The sequence below is a fragment of the Euleptes europaea genome, chromosome 11 (assembly GCF_029931775.1).
Source record: "Euleptes europaea isolate rEulEur1 chromosome 11, rEulEur1.hap1, whole genome shotgun sequence".
NCBI classification, from domain to species: domain Eukaryota; kingdom Metazoa; phylum Chordata; class Lepidosauria; order Squamata; family Sphaerodactylidae; genus Euleptes; species Euleptes europaea.
Window position 1 is genome coordinate 51,585,499 of NC_079322.1, and position 18,404 is coordinate 51,603,902.

An 18,404-nucleotide genomic window follows, 5' to 3' on the forward strand; every position below is an offset into this window, starting at 1 on the left:
AAAGGAACAAATCAGCATCACAGGTCTCCAGGTAGACAAAGGAGAAACCTGGCTGAGACACATAAATTTAAACTTGTTATGGCTTCAGAGAGTAGTTACACAGACAGGCTTTTGCTGACAGTTACACAGACAGGCTTTTGCTGACCAGCTACTAGGATGGATCCTCTCTCACGCACAGGATTCCACCCTCACCAGCCTGCTGTTTCCCAAGAGTCAGACTAAATTGTACTAGGTCTGCTCATCCCCAGAGACAGGCCAAGCAATTGGGTACCACTCTGCCACGATACCGAGCAGAGCTATACTCTGCTCCTTTTCCTGAGCCATACATGAGCTGTTCCTGCTCTCTCCCTGAGGCAGATTTCAACTCCCCTTCTCTGTTCCCTCCAACATTTCATCCCCCTTCACAAAGGTGACAGGATGCTGCTGCAGCATTCCTATAGGCACAGCTGAGTGGCTGCTTATCCTTTCGTGGACAGGACAGCCTCCTGTATATCACAGGAGTATTGTGCTGGAGCCCTGCCTTTTTTTTTCTTCCTAGAGGCAATTAAAAATGGCAATAGTAGAAGAACTAGAGCCCTTGGCACAGAGTGGTAAACTACAGTACTGCAGTCAAAAGCTCTGCTCACAACCGGAATTCGATCCCGAATCAGTTTCAGGTAGCCGGCTCAAGGTTGACTCAGCCTTCCATCCTTCCGAAGCTGTTAAATTGAGTATCCAGCTAGCTGGGGGTAAAGGAAAGATGACTGGGGAAGGCACTGGCAAACCACCCCATAAACATAGTCTGCCTAGTAAATGTCGGGTTGTGACGTCACCTGTGCTTGCACAGGGGACTACCTTAACCTTTTAGAAGAACTAGGGAGAATTTACCAATGGCATTTTGGCTAGCAAGCTCAATCTCTATGCCTTTCGCTGTGGCCCGCATAGCACTCCCTCTCTATTCAGTACTATAATCAATGGAAGATACACTGCAGCAATTCTGAGGTTTGCAGGGCAGGTCTACCGTGACTGATGTATCTCTTTCAGATGTCCTAAGCACGTTCCATGCACTTACCAGCAACATCTGAGCCTGCCTCAGGCTCACTGACCCCTAAACAAGCCACCACATCTCCTGCTATCGTTGGGGCAAGAAACTGTTGTTTCAGCTCATCAGATCCGAATCTGCAATGTAAAATAAAAAGATGATTTTGATAATTTTGGAAGATTTATGTACAGGAATGGTTTGATAGCATCCCTTCTCATACACAAAAGAAGGTTTTATTAGCATGGGTCATTTTCAAAAATACCAATGCAATGAGTCTTACAGTGAATGTGTCTTACATTTCATAAAAGTAATCTAAAAACTATTACTTCAAATTAAAGCGAAGCAAAAGCTCACATAGTAACAACATGTACGATCAGATTACAAAGAACATCTGGCAAGGGCTTATTCGCAGCTCACGCTTAGTTTCTTCTTGGGTTCGTGACTCTCGTCCTGCCTTGTGCATAATATTTCCTGGTTTAGGAACTTTTCAGACTGGCCACAATTCCTTGCTGTGTCTGAACTTGAGCGCTTTGAGAAATTGGGGCTTGTTTCTTGCCCACAAACTGTGGCTGGGATCACAGTCTGTGGTCAAGAAACAACCCTCAATTTCTTAAAGCACCCTATAAAATGGCAAGATTGTGTTCATGGCTAAAATTGTAAAGGCAGCCTTTGGTCCGAGGGGGGGAGTTGAGGGTGGGGGGGGAGGGGAGGGGGGGAAAAAGAGGCAAACTAAATGTATAAGAAGATATATTGTGTATAAAATTTCCTCTCAAAAAAAAATTTCTTAAAGCACCCAGATTTGGAAATCACAACAAACTGGTTCTACTGAAGACCTTTAAAACTAGGAAATCTTCCATTTTGGCTCTATGTGAGAAGGGCGTGTGTGGTCCAGAGGATTTCAGGCTTCTTTACATAATGAACAAATCAGGATTTGTTTGTAATATCTGAATGCAGTCAAGGACAGCCATTTGCAATTGTTTCCAAGCCAACTGACCACTAAGTCAAGCACAGCCCATTACCCATTGCCAAATACCTGGAAAATCACCCTGTTTTTGCAGTCCCACACAGGTACCAAAAATAGTTTTATAATGGGCCAGCCTACCTGGATGGCGGGCTGCCTTCAGTGTGATGAGTCACACGCTCCACAGGTGTGTTCTAAATCTCTTTTAGGTTTGATAGTCTGTTTCAGACATAAGGGTTCCACTTTTGCCCAAGAATTAGACAGGGGTTTCACAGACTTTTCTTTTTCCTAATGTATATTCTAAAGTAGAAGTCTACTGGTAGTTCGCCAGCTGCTGAAGAGTAGCTTATATATCTCCTACAAGACTCAGGTAAAAATCACAAAAGAGCTGCTCTGGGCTTTGTGTGTATGTGTAATGTTTTTGTTTCATAGGATTTTCCACCGTGCTACTTAGCTAATAGCTTCATTTCTGGTGCCCTTTCTAGGACAGAAACAAACTTGGTAACATGCCAGGGTGGGAAACAAGTCAGGATATTTTTTCACTACATAGGAGTCGCTCTCATTAAGGAAAAGGATGGTGACCCCTGCTCTAAACTAATAGCCTGGGAATCAATTCTTGGAAACGACTCATACCAAAGCTCGCAACCTTATTGGTACAAGCAAATCTACTCACTACAGCCTTTGTACCATCTCATTTTGCTAATGTACATTCCAAGTAATCATAAGATTGCTGCTCACAAACTATTAATCCTGGATTGTTCCTAAAGGCTCTGAACAGGAGGAGTCATCTGGACAGTGCCCTATTTACTTTGAGGACTTCGTAGTATAAAAGACACGCTGATCATAACGTGACCATCTCCCCTTCACTACCTGCCTATAGAGATACTCTGGGCTGCACAGAAGGAAGAGATGATCAAATATATTTTTTAAGGGACAATGAAAGAACCCCCTGCTCATATCCGGACACGAAATTCTTAACCAACAAAACACTACTGTAAAAGGCAAGGAAAGAAGAAGGTTTATATTTTTCTTCTTCGCATATCAAATACTCCCGTAGGAGCTATTCACGAGTGCACATGTTACTTCTCCAGTGTTCACTGACTTACTTCCAGGAGGAAATGCCAGACTGCGTCCACACAAGGAAGATCGTTTCATGAACACACGAAGCGGCCTTCCACTGAATCAGACCCCTGATCCATCAAGGTCAGTATTGATTACTCAGACTGGCAGTGGCTCTCCAGGTTCTCAGGTAGAGGTCTTTGACATTACCTACCACCTGATCCTTTTAGCTGGAAATGCTGGGGACTGAACCTGGCACCTTCTGCATGCCAAGCCTTTTACATGGCACTACCACTGAGCCACAGCCCCTCCAATTCTCTCCTTTGTTATGAGAAAATAATTCCCCTTCGTACAGTAGACTGAGGAACCCTCAAAACACTAACCCTGATGTTAAATAAAACAAAACTTCACTGCAATTCCAACGATAGTCTTAAATTGGGGGGGGGGAGAGTTACAGGAGGATCTAAACATCATTGTTGCGTTGACTAGATATACTCTCAGTTTCTGCATATAAATGTCTATGTATCCAAGGAAAATGCTTCCTTAATTCCTCTTAAAGAACAATCAATTTGCTTTCTGACAGATGGGATTCCCCCCTCACGGAATAAAAACATGTCTAATGCACGCACTTCATTTAATGGGGCCAACGCTCCATTCTCTTAATATGAAAGCGGGGGGAGTTAATAGCACTCATTCTTCCTAGGCACCTCACTGGGGGAAAAGAAGCTGTGCTGTATTTCATGCAACTGAATTAATCACAAATGGAGGAAACTTTCTAATTAGGACTGACACTTTATATGACATATTGCTAAAATTGTGGCTTCGAGTATGAACAGCTGCGGCGGGGGGTGTTCTTTACCCTCATTTCACTAAGGCAACACTATGGCTGCAATCCTAAGAACACTTTACTGGGTGTAAGCCCCATTGACTAAAATAGGACTTACTTCTGAGTATACCTGCTTAGGACACCTGTGTGTCCCTTTTCGACCCCACCATCTTTCTACCTGCCCTCTTGGTCAGATGACCTCCTTGAAAGCAGATGGGTGAGGACGTGCTCTGCGCTTGACACACAAACAGGGTAGCGTCTCTTGTTAGATAATGTATAACTAAGACTGATCTGAAATGCCACCACGGTCGCACTTTTGGTTTGAGTTAGATCTATGCTTTGATCCGCTCCAGATTAGAACATTATAACACTCTCTGCATGGGGCTGCCCCACAAAAAAACCATAGAAGTTCAATTAATATCAAATACTGTAGCTAGATTAATGACAAAGGCTGGATATACAGAATGTGCGACTTCTGTATTAATAGATCAGTACTAGCTACCTTTTTGTTCCCGAACCATTAAAGCAGCGGTTCTTACCTTGCAGTCCTATATTGCCTTAAAGTCCTAAATTACCTGTAGGTACACACTCTCTGGCCTGCTAGCTTAATGTTCATCTCAGGCCCTGCTCTCTGTACCCTCATCTACAGAGGTCAAGGTGTGGTAACTAAAGACAGGGCTTTATCTATTGGGGTACAATGTCTGTGGAACAGTTTCCCCCTGGAGGTCCACTTGCACATGTTCTATTGTCTGTCCATCCCGTTTTTACAAAATCTTTGATTTTTGTTGTCTTGAACATTCTTGCTTGATGTTTTATTTCCTGGTTATCTTATTTTAGGCTGATTTTAGGGTTTTTCATGGTTCAATATTGCTGTTTGGTTATTTTTCACTTGTAAGTTGATTGTTTTTACTGCTCTGAATTCAATGCAAGCTACCTCGAACAGGTTCCTGGAGAGAAATAATCCTGTGTGTTTGTGGTTTGCTGTCAAGTCACAGCTGACTTATGGCAACCCCATAGGGCTTTCAAGACAAGATACCTTCGGAGGCGGTTTGCCAATGACTGCCTCCGCATCACACCCCTGGCATTCCTTGGAGGTCTCCCATCCAAATACTTGCTAGGGTCCAGGCTGAGAGCATGCGACTGGCCAAGGTCACCCAGCAAGTTTCCATGGCAGAGCGGAGATTCGAACCTGGGCTGCCCAGGTCCTAGTCCGACATAACCAATACACCACACTGACTCTCATAGAAATAATCCTAATAATAATTAACAGTGGGTTGGATCCAAACTAAAATATGCAATTTCCACCGATTCCCTCTTCCTGCTACAGACCTTGATCGTGACATTCTTCAGTCCCTCCTATCCACTAGTGAGGCGTAGTGGGAGAGGCAGGAGAGTTTCATACTACTAATGGAAAATTTAGTCTGGATCCAACACAGCGTTTGTTAAAACATACACACACACCATAGTTCCCCCCACCCCCACTTAATTGTACACAAACCATAAAGATATGGCTTGTTTATTTGAGCCTTCCCATGAACAATAACTCTCTGCTTACATTTGCCAAAGCATTCACCCATCATTGTGATTAACGGTGATCCTTTAGGTCATCAGCTTCCAGTGACTATATTAAGCTTCCTTTGAACACCTTCTAGTTTCATCGGAATGATCCAGGGAAACCAGAAATGAAAACTCAAACATTCACTGCTGAGTGCTTTAGTACACAAGAGATGGTGCTACAGCAGCATATGGCTTAGAGGGGTTGCCAGGCCAAACTGTTGAGCTGGCCTTGGTATGAAGCCCCACATAGATCAGGAATAGGGTTGCCAACCTCCAGGTACTAGCTGCAGATCTCCTGCTATTACACCTGATCTCCAGCCGATAGAGATCAGTTCACCTGGACAAAATGGCCGCTTCAGCAATTGGACTCTATGGCATTGAAGTCCCTCCCCTCCACAAACCCTGCCCTCCTCAGGCTCCACCCCAAAAACCTCCCGCCGGTGGTAAAGAGGGACCTGGCAACCCTAATCAGGAAGGTGTCTGGTTCAGGCTTCTATTCTTCTTGTTACATGCAAGAGAAAAAAGCCAAGGCTCAAGACTCTCCCCAGCCTCCAGTTTCATTACTTCCTTAGAGCTATAACTCTTACTCACACCAGCAACATATACTATTTCAATATATGAACTGTTCATTTGAAACGCTGCCCTCCTTTGGCATAGAAATGTCAGATTATGTTAAATTATTAGAATACATAGATTAGAATACAGGTTTCCATTTCTGGATTCTAGCATAACACCATAAACCTTTTAGTTCAGCATTTCTCAACACAGTCTGCCGAGACCCTAGTCTCACATGAAGCTGTCTTATACCATCAGGCCATCAGTCTATCTAGCTCTATATTGTCTACTATGATGGGTAGCGTCAGACAAAAGACTTTCCTGGCTCAGATACCTGATATTCTTTTTTTAAAAAAATAAATTTTATTGGTTTTTGAAACTATAAATTCTTCACAATTTTAACAACAATTTAAGGATAATATCAAAGTCACGATTGTATCAATTGTTGTCTTAATTACAAGTAAACATAAAATAAACTATTTGACTTCCCTGCCACACCCGCCCGCTGATACCTGATATTCTTTAAACAGTGATGCCAGAATAGAACCTGGGATCTTCTTTGTACAAACAATGTACTCTTCCACTGAGCCATGTCTCCTTACACTGGACTCAGGTCCCCATAAATGTGTGGTGAACAACTTCAATGTTCCTTTCTCTCCTACTCTCACCTCAACTAGATCGTTACCATTTTTGTGGGGCTTTTGTGTAGCTAGTGAATTGCTGTGATTAGTATCCTAGAAGGTGTCTTTGCCACTTTGTTGAAAAACACTGGAAATGTAAGCCAAAACACAGAGGAGGAATTAAGCCATGCTTCAGCTATTTATTGATTTATTTTAAAGCCACAGGGAAGAATTAAAAATAATAAAAGCCTGTCCTGGGGACTACCTTCCACAGTCTATTTCATAAAGCTGCCATTTTATCCTCTGTAGTGCAATAGATGGGCTACAATTTTGAAGGAGGTGATTAAGTGTAGAACTGTGGCTCCGGAATGCAGCCAGTAGGTTTATACCATGCATGTTTAAGGCACAGTGAAAAAAATATTATTTGGAAATATTTCTCAAGAGGAAGCCTTCATGTTTATGACTATCTGAACCAAGAGTTCAGATGAATCCAATAAATCATGGAAGAATATCTTCATTTCCACTTTGTCCATATACACTGAAGTGTGGTGGTGTTAATTCAGAAGGGAATGAAAGTAGGGAATGAGACAGAATATCCTATATATGTGTTTGTTAAGTGCCGTCAAGTTGCTTCCGACTCATGGCGACCCTATGAATCAATGTCCTCCAAAACATCCTATCCTTAACAGCCTTGCTCAGATCTTGCAAATTGAGGGCTGTGGCTTCCTTTTAGAGTCAATCCATCTCTTGTTGGGTCTTCCTCTTTTCCTGCTGCCCTCGACTTTTCCTAGCATGATTATCTTCTCCAGTGACTCTTGTATTCTCATAATGTGACCAAAGTACGATAGCCTCAGTTTAGTCATTTTAGCTTCTAGGGTCAGTTCAGGCTTAATTTGATCTATAACCCACTGATTTGTTTTTTTGGCAGTCCACAGTATCTATAACACTCTTCTCCAACACCACATTTCAAAGGAATCTACTTTCTTCCTAACAGCTTTCTTCAATCTCCAGCTTCCCTATGTGTAGTTCTTAGTCAGTTGTGTTACAGTCAACAGCTATTTGTTTCCTTCATAACATTCAGGATTTCTGAGATCCTGAATGACCTAGCATCCTCATGCACAGTGACTTAGCCACGATGTTTCTTTCTTGTGCATGAGGATGCTGATTTCCAGTCTTTTAAAAATACCATAGAATTCTGACAACAACAACAAAATCATAATTTTTCGTTGGGAGAAGGGTGGTGCTGCCACGGGTGCTATTACCACTTTACATCAGGTGCTGTACAGAACGTAGAGGTGTTATGAAAGTCTAGTGTTTTTGTTGAGTCTTAAAAGCAAGCTCTACCTCTGTGATGCTGTTTCCTACAGAGGACCAGAAGAACCTTGGCAAGTGCGAAGTCCTCAGAGGGGAATGCTGCAAAAACGTTGTGTAACGTGTTTAATTCTGTTTTTCAAGCACTGGTTCCCTCACTTCCAGTTAGGCCCCAAAGCCAGCATACAGTTCCATACAGACAAGTCCAAAGTTGGATGTGCATCATACTGGGCCAAAGTACACTTTGTGCCGACATTTTGTGATTGGACCTTCCTGCTGTGTAATTTGACTCATCCCCACGACCACCACCACCAAAGGAGCCAATGTCCTACCTATGTGGATTGGGACAGTGGCACCGTGGAATGGGGGATTCTCTCTTCCACATCTGCTTTTGGTGCCAAATTACACATCGGGATTTCCAGTAACAGAATTCCTGTGTAAATGTGCAGTTCAGCTCTATTTATTTTTTTGCACAGAAGGGCTCCTTATTCTCCCTTACATTCTTAGGTAAACAATTTCTAAGTTCCACGCTAAAAGTCCTGTGGAGATTTTCCTTTGTGGTTTTTTTTTTTTTAATTTTAGTGTCTAGATGTTAAATTGCTGATAACTTGCATATTATTCTCTCTTGTTGAATTAGTCTCTCTCATTGAATTACTTCCATTCATCTTTTATAATCAAGTATCCAATCTTCTTCTTGCCTCCATTGAGTTGGTTGGTAACATTATGTGCTGAGGAACTCATTTTTTTAACTTGCTGGCTCATCTCACTGACACATACCATGAATGCTTTTTTTATCTCAACAGCCTGTGACTTCCAAATATGATAAGCAGAAGTTTGGATAAACTAGAGTGATTCTTGCTATTCCGAAGAAGTGAAAACAGAGTAATCAGGAAACTCAGATATTGGAATACTATACTTAATTAGCAAAGCCCACCATGATCTTTATTGCATTTTTGCCTTAAGAAGAAGAGTTGCTTTTTATACCCTGCTTTTCTCTACCATTTAAGGAGAATCAAACTGGCCTACCAGAAAGGAGATTGTAAACCGGTTTGATTCTCCTTAAATGGTAGAGAAAATCGGCAAATAAAAACCAACTCTTCTTCTTTCTCTCCCCACAACAGACACCTTGTGGGGTAGGTGGGGCTGAGAGAACTTTGACTGGCCCAAGGTCACCCAGCAGGCTTCATTCATGGGGCAGAGTGGGGAAACAAATCCAGTTCTCCAGATTAGAGTCCACTGCTCTTAACCACTACACCATGCTGAATAGATCATTACATGGAAAAGTAAGGCAAAGAAACCATGTATTCAAGCTCATTATGCATTCTGACTAGAACTAGCCCTTCTTTGTAACCCCCTCCCACTCACTGACTCGGATATAATGGCTGATGGATCATCATTCTCACTTGCATTTGATGAAGCGAGCTTTGGCTCAGGAAAGCTTATACCCTGAAACATGTTATTGGTCTTTAAGGTGCTACTGGACTCCACTTTTGTTCTCCGAATACAAAACAACACAGCTACCCACCAAAAACCTGCCCCGATATGCCATGGAGGCTACTAGTAGGGGTGAAAAAATTCTCTGCACAATGACCATGAATGTGCAGTGAGTGATGCTTGATATGACAGGTGATGGGAAACTGTTCCATGGTTGTCCTGACCTCTATGACCAACATGTTGTCCAGGCCTTAATAAAGAAGTTTTGAATTGCTTTAGATGGTTTATGTAAATGTAGTTGCATGACAAGATGGATAGGAAGGAACTTTTCCATCCAAACTATTCCATGCAGATAGGCATCATACTGCAGGTGGGTTCATAAAGCTTAGTATTTAACGCTTTCCCTGCATGCTCAAAGTGCTTCACATACATTATTTCAATAATCCTTATGATACTTTGTAAACTGTTGTGTGGAAGAAATAATAGTGGCAAGCTTAAAGTCACACAGTGAATGAAATGAACCAAGAACTTTCAAGTCCTTCTTGCTGAAATTGGTCAAGTATGTAGCAATTCCTACTACTCAGCATACAACCAAATAGTATAGCAATTTTTATCCTTTGGTTCCAAGGATTCTGAAATCCTCCCCAAAGGAAAATAACACTTAAGTGGAGGTAAACAAAAGGGAGTCAGGGTTTCTTGTTGGGAAGTTACCTTGCAAGGGCTGGGGTAGCCATGTCAGATTGCACTCCGATGGCCATGGGCACACCCCCGCAGCGGATATTTCCCAGCTCTTCTGCCACTGCCATGCTGTAGGAAAAGTCCAATCCCAGTCCACCATATTCTGGATATGAAAAAACAATTGGTGTTTGTTTAAAATGATAAACCTGTTACTTAAACTCATAAATTTTCTGGTAGGGTATGAGCTTTTGTGAGTCACATCTCACTTCTTCAGATACTCACGAAAGCTCATAAAGGTAAAAGGGTAAAGGTCCCCTGTGCAAGCACCGGGTCATTCCTGACCCATGGGGTGACGTCACATCCTGACGTTTACTAGGCAGACTTTTGTTTTACGGGGTGGTTTGCCAGTGCCTTCCCCAGTCATCTTCCCTTTACCCCCAGCAAGCTGGGTACTCATACTCATGCGCGCGTGAAGGCAACCCGCTGCCCTTGCCACGCGTCCCATTCCCCACCCCCCCAGGGGAAATGTGTTTGGGGTGTAGTTGGCGTCGGGAAGGGCATGCGGGCGAAAACGCATGGTCGCTTGATCCTCCTTTAATCCCGGTTTCAGCCTGGGTCGAACGCATGCGTTTCGCCTAATGTGCGTTCGATCCTGGCTGAAACAGGGATTAAAGGAGGATAAAGTGACCGTGCATTTTCGCCCTATAGAGGATTTAATATAGAGATATATTTACCGACAACAACATTATAACATGCATTATAGCACTATATAGTTATATATATAGTTATATGTAAAGGTAAAGGTCCCCTGTGCTAGCACTGGGTCATTCCTGACCCATGGGGTGACGTCACATCCCGACGTTTCCAAGGCAGACTTTGTTTGCGGGGTGGTTTGCCAGTGCCTTCCCCAGTCATCTTCCCTCTACCCCCAGCAAGCTGGGTCCTCATTTGACCGACCTCGGAAGGATGGAAGGCTGAGTCAACCTTGAGCCGGCTACCTGAAACCAACTTCCGTCGGGATCGAAATCAGGTCGTGAGCAGAGCTTGGACTGCAGTACTGCAGCTTACCACTCTGCGCCACAGGGCTCTCTAAAAAGCTCATACCCTACCAGAAAGTTCCATGATCGGATGTATCAAAGTGGGGGTTTGGGCCTTCAAAAGCACTAAAGGGTGGTGGCGGCGGTGGATTGGAGGGGGAGATTCAATTCTTCCTCCTGAATCATTTTCCCAGTTGAAAATGTCTCCTCTCCGGGTGCATTTAGTTTTGTTAGGGAAAAAAAGACAAGTACTTGTGCCTGTCTATTTCCTACAAGCACTAAGAGCAATACAGAGGGAGAGGCAGCTTAATCAGGGGAAACGCGAGGGGAAAGATTTAAGGCATCCTTCTATAATGTTGTTGTCCCATTCCAAATGGTATATCAAGGGTTCCAGCCATAGTACTGCAAAGCAATGTGCCACATGTTCATACACACACGCTTTTATACATGTACATTGCACTAGAGAAAAGACACATTCCCCTCTCAGAGATTTAACTTCTAGAGAAGGGAACTAGGATTGGGAATTGAAACCCAAAGATTGACAGACAAAACATTTTAACAAGCCCAACGGCAAAAACAGCAACAGTTATTTCCCAGGCTAAGACCAGAAAACCAGCGCTCTTTGTGCTAAATCAGAACAGTTGGTGTGTTTATGTGGTTGGAGGTGACATGTAAAGTTTAAAAGATATGTGAGGAAGTGTGAGGGAAATGATGTCTACATGAGACTGAAGCACAATTAGGGATGGTACACTCACGGACCAAGTTTCTGATTTTGATGGATTTGGTCTTTCTACATTTCTAGCAAGGTTTCTACGGTGATGGCTTGGCAGCATGGTTTTAAATTCACGTTTGCACATTCCTGGATGAAACTCATGAGGTAAACAAATTCAGAGGGAGTGCTGATTGATTGTACCACAGGGCAGAGTTAATTTATCTGCAAGATGTTAATTCATTAGGAAAGAGGTTGGAAAACACATTGTCTTCATCCGGGCAATCTGCATAGTGTATACAACCCTTTCCTCCCCACTCCCACAAACTAGCTGCTATATATTGAGTCAGACCACTGACTCCATCATGCTCAATAATGTCTACTTAGGGTTGCCAACCTCCAGGTACTAGCTGGAGATCTCCTGCTATCACAGCTGATCTCCAGTCAATAGACATCCGTTCACCTGGAGAAAATGGCCGTTTTGGCAATTGGACTCTATGGCATTGGTCCCTCCCCTCCCCAGGCTCTGCCCCAAAAACCTCCTGCCAGTGGTGAAGAGGGACCTGGCAACCCTATGTCTACTCTAATTTGATGTGACTCTCTAGCATCTCTGGTAGAGAATGGCCTTTTTCATAAGGTTGCCAACTCTTGGAGAATTCCTGGAGATTTGGGGGTAGACTCTGGGGAAGGCAGGATCTGAGGAGGGAAGGGACCTCAGTGGAGTATACTGCCATAGACTCCAGGCTCCAAAGAAGTCATTTTTTTCCAGGGGAACTCATCTCTGTAGCCCAGCGATCAGTTGTAATTCCTGGAAATCTCTAGGCCCCCTTGGAGGATAGTAACCCTACTTTTGTAGCATCTGTTACCTAAGATTTTTTTTAAGCTGGTGATGTCAGCGACTTTGTACAGGCAAAGCATGTCCTCTACCACTGAGACACCCCCCATCCCCTGTTCAAACAGCATATTCATAAACAAACAGACACTACAGAAACTCCACAAGGCCACAAAATCCTGACTCTATATTATCTTAAATAACTGTATCAAAATTCCAAGTACATAATCTAATTTCAACCTGCTTTTCATATGAAAATGCCACGAATAATCCTCCTCTCATTCGTGTGTAATATACAGGGCCCCTTCTCTAACATCTCCCCCAAATTTTCTTGCTTATTGCCCACAGGGTTGCATACAAAGAACCTTCTCTATAGATACCACGCTGTCCTTTCCTGGGCTGTATAGAAGAAGTCAGAAGGAAAACAGTTAAAATGGTAAGTTTTCATCACTGTTATCTCCTGGTTAACAGCAAACTTAGTTGCAGGCAAAAGGCTTCAAACTGTGGAGTTATGTATCAGATCAGGGAGGGATTTTTTAAAACCATGATTAAAGGGTCAGTGGTATTTACATCAGTGCTGGCCTTGTGTGGTTCCTAGTGCTCGATCTCTCGAAAGGAGTTGTCCTTTAGGTAAGCTTTTTTTTTTTTTGATACGTGGGTGTGGGGAAAGGGTAGAAAAACACAATCCAGAATTTGCACAGAAGACACGGAAAGCACAATAAGAACATCTGCTTTAAAGCCTCAGAAACCAGTGTGAACATATAGACAATAGTTCAACCTTGTAAAAGTACTGTGCCTGTCAAGAAAAAGTAAAAAAAAAATGTTTGGGGCAACTTCCCTTGATTTTTGGTTCTGCCAAGGAGGCATTTTCCATGATATGGTAAATGGGGAGAAAGGTTCTCCTTCTAGCTTTTTCAATGTGTGGAAATTGCCAGACCTCCAAGGGGAAGAAAATTACAGAAGTTTGAAAAATAACATCTATAATGTAAAAAACTCCCTTCCCAACAGGGGCTGTTTACGTTATAGCTTTAGGGGGAGGAAACATTTCTAAAAGAAAATGTAAATTGGTTGGCCTTTTCTTAATTTGTTGGTGACACTGAACAAGTAGCCTTAGCAAACTGTTTCTAAGCAACATCTGTGTGTGTGTGTGTGTGTGTGTGTGTGTATGTTAAGTGCCGTCAAGTCGCTTCCGACTTAGGGCGACCCTATGAATGAAAGTCCTCCAAAATGTCCTATCTTTGACAGCCTTGCTCAGATCTTGCAAATTGAAGGCTGCGGCTTCCTTTATTGAGTCAATCCATCTCTTGTTGGGTCTTCCTCTTTTCCTGCTGCCCTCAACTTTTCCTAGCATGACATCCTAGCATGACATGATTTTCCTAGCATGACATACTTTTCCTAGCATGAAAGCAACATCTAGGGGTCAACATAACAGTTCTGTGGGCCTGAACTTTGATTTGCAGGGAGTGTTTATATGGGGAAACGTTAAAAACTTGACCCTCCCACCAAATGTGGAACATTCCACTCTTCCACTTGAGATTTCTCAGGGAGCTACCAGCAGTCTCCCCAGCAGTCCTTTGTACAGAAATAAAACCTTGAAGAATCCCAAAGATTGCACAAGATCTGTTATAGAGCAGGGTGTCCAAACAATATTAAAAATCCAGTTACAAAAACTAGCCCTGAAAAGCCAGCCCAATAGATGTATGTTTCTTTAAAACCCACTCTGACCAATCTATTCCTTTTAGAGACAACTAAAATCTTGCCAAAACAGGGAAATCATGTCTCCTGATGACCAGAAGGGACGGATGCCAGTTGAACCTCTCTCAGAAACTAGGCTGAAAAGAACTCCTGTATAGAGAACTAAAAAATTCTTCACTTTCAAGTAGCATCATTTTTAGTAAAGGGCATTTGATATAGGGTGCAACTCAACACAGCTTTGTCTTGCTATTCCTTCCTCTGCCTCGCATGACCCTAGCAGCATTACCCGCTACCTACACAGAACCAGTAACTTACCCTATCATTTCCATAATCAAACAACAGCAGTCGATGAACCTAGAAAATAGATACAGGTTGGCCTCACTTGTCTATTAGAAAGGCTGGAACAGGCTTTCAAGATACAGTTAGTATGTCTGGCGATTTCAGATGAAATTATCTCTAGAAAAATAGCTATGGGTCTCGTTTGTTTTTAAAAGGGCTTTGTTCAAACATATTAAAATATGTATCACATAGTACATTTAAGCACATTCTGCTTCAACTAACTAAAGTTGTTTTTTAGGGGGAAAAACCTGTCAGATGCATTCTATTTTTAAGTACCAAGGCAAGAAACAAAACAAAAGGTTTTTAAATTGAAAATGAAATCCTTGGCCATTTGGAACATTTCATATTTCACTCAAATGAAAATCGTTCCCACTTATTTCATTCTATTGTGCTTTTTCACGGAACAAGTCTTCAATAGGCAGTGATAACAGGCAGAAGGTTAGTGGATTTTTTCTTAGTGTTATATATGAAACTATTGAAAGGGGCTACATTAAATTATTGTAGATTTTTTTCTGCTGATCACTACATTCAAAAATGTATTAGTTGCCACTCTGTTAAATTCACAAACTGACCAGTGGATTTTTCAGGGTTCACATTCACATGTACCGAGGGCTGTATGCACACGATAAATACATACAATGCACCTGTTCACATTACGAAACAACTGCATGTATGAAGATTACAGGTAGTGCCCTCTCATGCATGGTTGGTAGGATCCCAGTATGCATTCTTGTAACATCTGAAAAAGCCCTACAAGGCAGAGTAATACAGACCATATTCCTTACTCACTCTTTTAGACACCTCAAGGGTGGTGATGCAATTGAATTCAGAGTTAGCTACAATCCTATCTTCCACTGTGGCTGTGGTAGCCAAAAGGAGGAAATGGGGGCAATTGCACTGGGCTCTCAATTACCGTATTTTTCGCTCCATAGGACGCACCTGACCGTAACACGCACCTAGTTTTTAGAGGAGGAAAACAAGAAAAAATCTTGTTTTATAAATATAAAAATCAAGGAAGGGAAAAGAAGACTATTTTCTCCTAATACATTTAAAGAAGAGGGTAATTTAAAATAAAGGGCAACTTCACACCTGCCCTATTATTCATGGGCATTGCAAAGATATATGTTCAGTAAGAGCATTACATAGTCTAACTCTAGCCGTTTAAGCATTTAAAAATCAAAACAGAATTAGGGCACTCATTTTTAATTGTTGCACATAATTCGTCTTTCTGGAAATAAATTAACAGTAATTATCAGTTCGAAAGGTTTAGTAGGTGTGTAGTCTGTTCTAAGCAACTTGAACATGTTCAAAAAGTAGAATCACAGCCTCAACTGTAACAAAAGAATTACCATGCAGTCCTAAACAGAGTTATACCCTTCTAACTCTCGTTAGGATTGAACTGCTAGTCGTCTAACAGCCCATTCCTGAAGGGGGGGGGCAAAGCTCCTTAGGAGCAGGCATGACCCTGTGCTGGCATAGGTGCCTCCTTATCACGGAATTAGGTGGCACCTACACCAGCGCAGGCAAACACGCCGGCATCCGGGCACTGTCAGCCCCCGTTGCCAGTTCAGCCACACCGGCAGGGCTTACCCAGAAGGGAAAGCCTGCTCTGGCGTTGGTGCATTCCCGGGGTGGGGCTGCCCTTTCACCCTGGGAATGTCCCCTTGAGCGGAGGCAGGGCTGCACCATCTTTTTTTGGGTGCAGCCTCGCTGCTCGCTATGGGGCATTCCCCCCTTTATATAATTATGAAACTTTTTTAAAGTTTTTTTTTATTTTATTTTTTTGCCTTTGTGGTAGCCAGGAAGCCTCGGAGGCAGCAGCACAAATGTGCCACTCCCGGCCATCACGGATCCAACCCCCCCTTCAGGAATGGGCTGTCAGTGATTAAAATCAGAGCACAAAGAATCCCGTGGCCAATTACGAGACATGCGGCTTTGGTAGCAGCAAACCTGAAATCTGCTTTCTACTTGCACTTGTTGGTATACTGAATACTATCAAAAGCATTCCTACAGTTAACCCGCTGTCGCTGGTCTGAGCAGACACGGATGATTAATTGCAAACATGTTGTTGTATTTAATTTTCAATCCAAGCATATTAAAACTGACTAATGAGCATGGCAGCAAGGCCATGTTCATTAAAAATTTAAGCTCTGGGGTCGTTTCTTGCTCCTGTTTGCCAAAGTGCTCAGGGAAAAGAATGTGTGACTTAACACAGATTAATTACCATTGAATAGTCAATGTGTAATCAGTGTCCACGCTGAAACCTTGTACCTTCCACCTTAAATATTCGACAGGTGAATCAAATTGTCAAGAAACTGAATTTCCCAGCAAGTGTGTAGGCTGGCTAGCAAACGTGTAATTATAGGCATCGCGCACAAAGTTAACGTGGCTTCCCCTCCTGCCGTCAAGAGAAATGTAATCATGGAAACCATGGTTGTTTTTTACGCACTTTGTTTGCAACAAAAGCAGCAGGTACAGTTTGAAAAAGCCATATGTCTTTTATTAGGACCAACTAAAAGAACACCAGTGTGCCAGCCTTCAAGCTGTTTGGGATTCTTCAACAGGCTGGATTTTTTAAAACTGGGAGTTTGCGTGGTAAACAGCCCCTTGCGATGCGGCACTTCCATGCGTAAACCGGAAGTGACGTGGCGCCATGGGTAGGTTTGCCCGCCACCACCTGGCACTTGGCAACCCTATGTGTGGAGCAGGTATCAGGTTGAACCTTTGACTTTCTGAGAAGGGAAAATGAGATCCCCCAACAGGAAATATAAAAAGCCAGTGGCCATTCCAGTGGGTATCTAGAACCAAACAGAACACACGGTTCCCTTAAAAGGCCAGGAGCAGAGAGAAAACGTGATCGTATTTATATTAACAAAAGTGATGAAGCACCAGGTTAAGAGTCTGTGGAAATCAGATTTGGTAACATTATCTAGTAATGGGGGGGAAGACTCCATAAGTGCAGTCTTCTGTCATTTTCTTCCAGCTGAAGAATTTGTCTCTTTGTCAATTAGGTAACGTATTTGCGAAGCAGATAGGTTAGAGCTGGTCATGCTGTTCCAAAGTAAAATCCATAAACAAAAGCCTTTGTTGTTGTTGGGAAGTGCTTCTAGAAACTTGCTAAGATTCCCATGAGGGTAATTAAAAGTTGGAAATATTGATTTCCTGTCACTTGTGTTGAACAACTCATGAAGTGACAGGTTCTCCTAAGCATAGTCATGTTCAGTGTTCAGCAGAGCGTGGCTGGAGGTCCACTGCTATTCCAGTAGGTGTGAAAATAACAAATGGGTTTCCGATTTCCACTGGCATCTCTGCAATCCCTGACATTAGAATGTCATGGGTTGTTTTATGCCTCACACTCAGTTTTTGTTGACGTAGTTTGGGTGCAGAGAGAGGTCTTCAGAATTCACGCTTCTCCAGATTCAGTCCTCAGAGTTAATGTTGGCTGCCATGTCTTCTTTGGGAATTAGAACTGCAAAGAACAGGGAACCGGTGCACCCGTTTCAGGCTGACCCTACACTAGTAAACAATATAAAATAGCACTGTGAAAAAGGCAAGTTCATCCGAAGGATGTATACTCAAGACCAGTTACTCTTTTTGACAGATCTACTGTTTGCAGAATCAGGATGGTTTCTCTGGGAGGAGAGATCAGATTTTTTTTAATGCATGCCTATAGGAAATCTAACTTCTATAAGCACTATTTCACATTAGCCCAGATGTATATATGGGAGTAAGTCTAAGGTTCATGTGTGTTCTTCTACAGCGATTAGAAT

The 18,404-nt window shown here is 42.6% G+C and overlaps 1 protein-coding gene across 1 annotated transcript in view; it reads right to left on the bottom strand.

Moving 5' to 3' along the window:
* The window catches only part of LOC130484430 (probable acyl-CoA dehydrogenase 6), a 56,067-nt gene that overhangs the window by 13,412 nt on the left and 24,251 nt on the right, over positions 1-18,404 (bottom strand). The window contains exons 3-4 of the mRNA XM_056857422.1: positions 10,056-10,185; positions 1,052-1,158 (exon numbers count right to left, since the gene is read on the bottom strand). Of these exons, the coding sequence (XP_056713400.1) occupies positions 1,052-1,158; positions 10,056-10,185 (237 nt within the window). The remainder of the gene's footprint in view (positions 1-1,051; positions 1,159-10,055; positions 10,186-18,404) is intronic.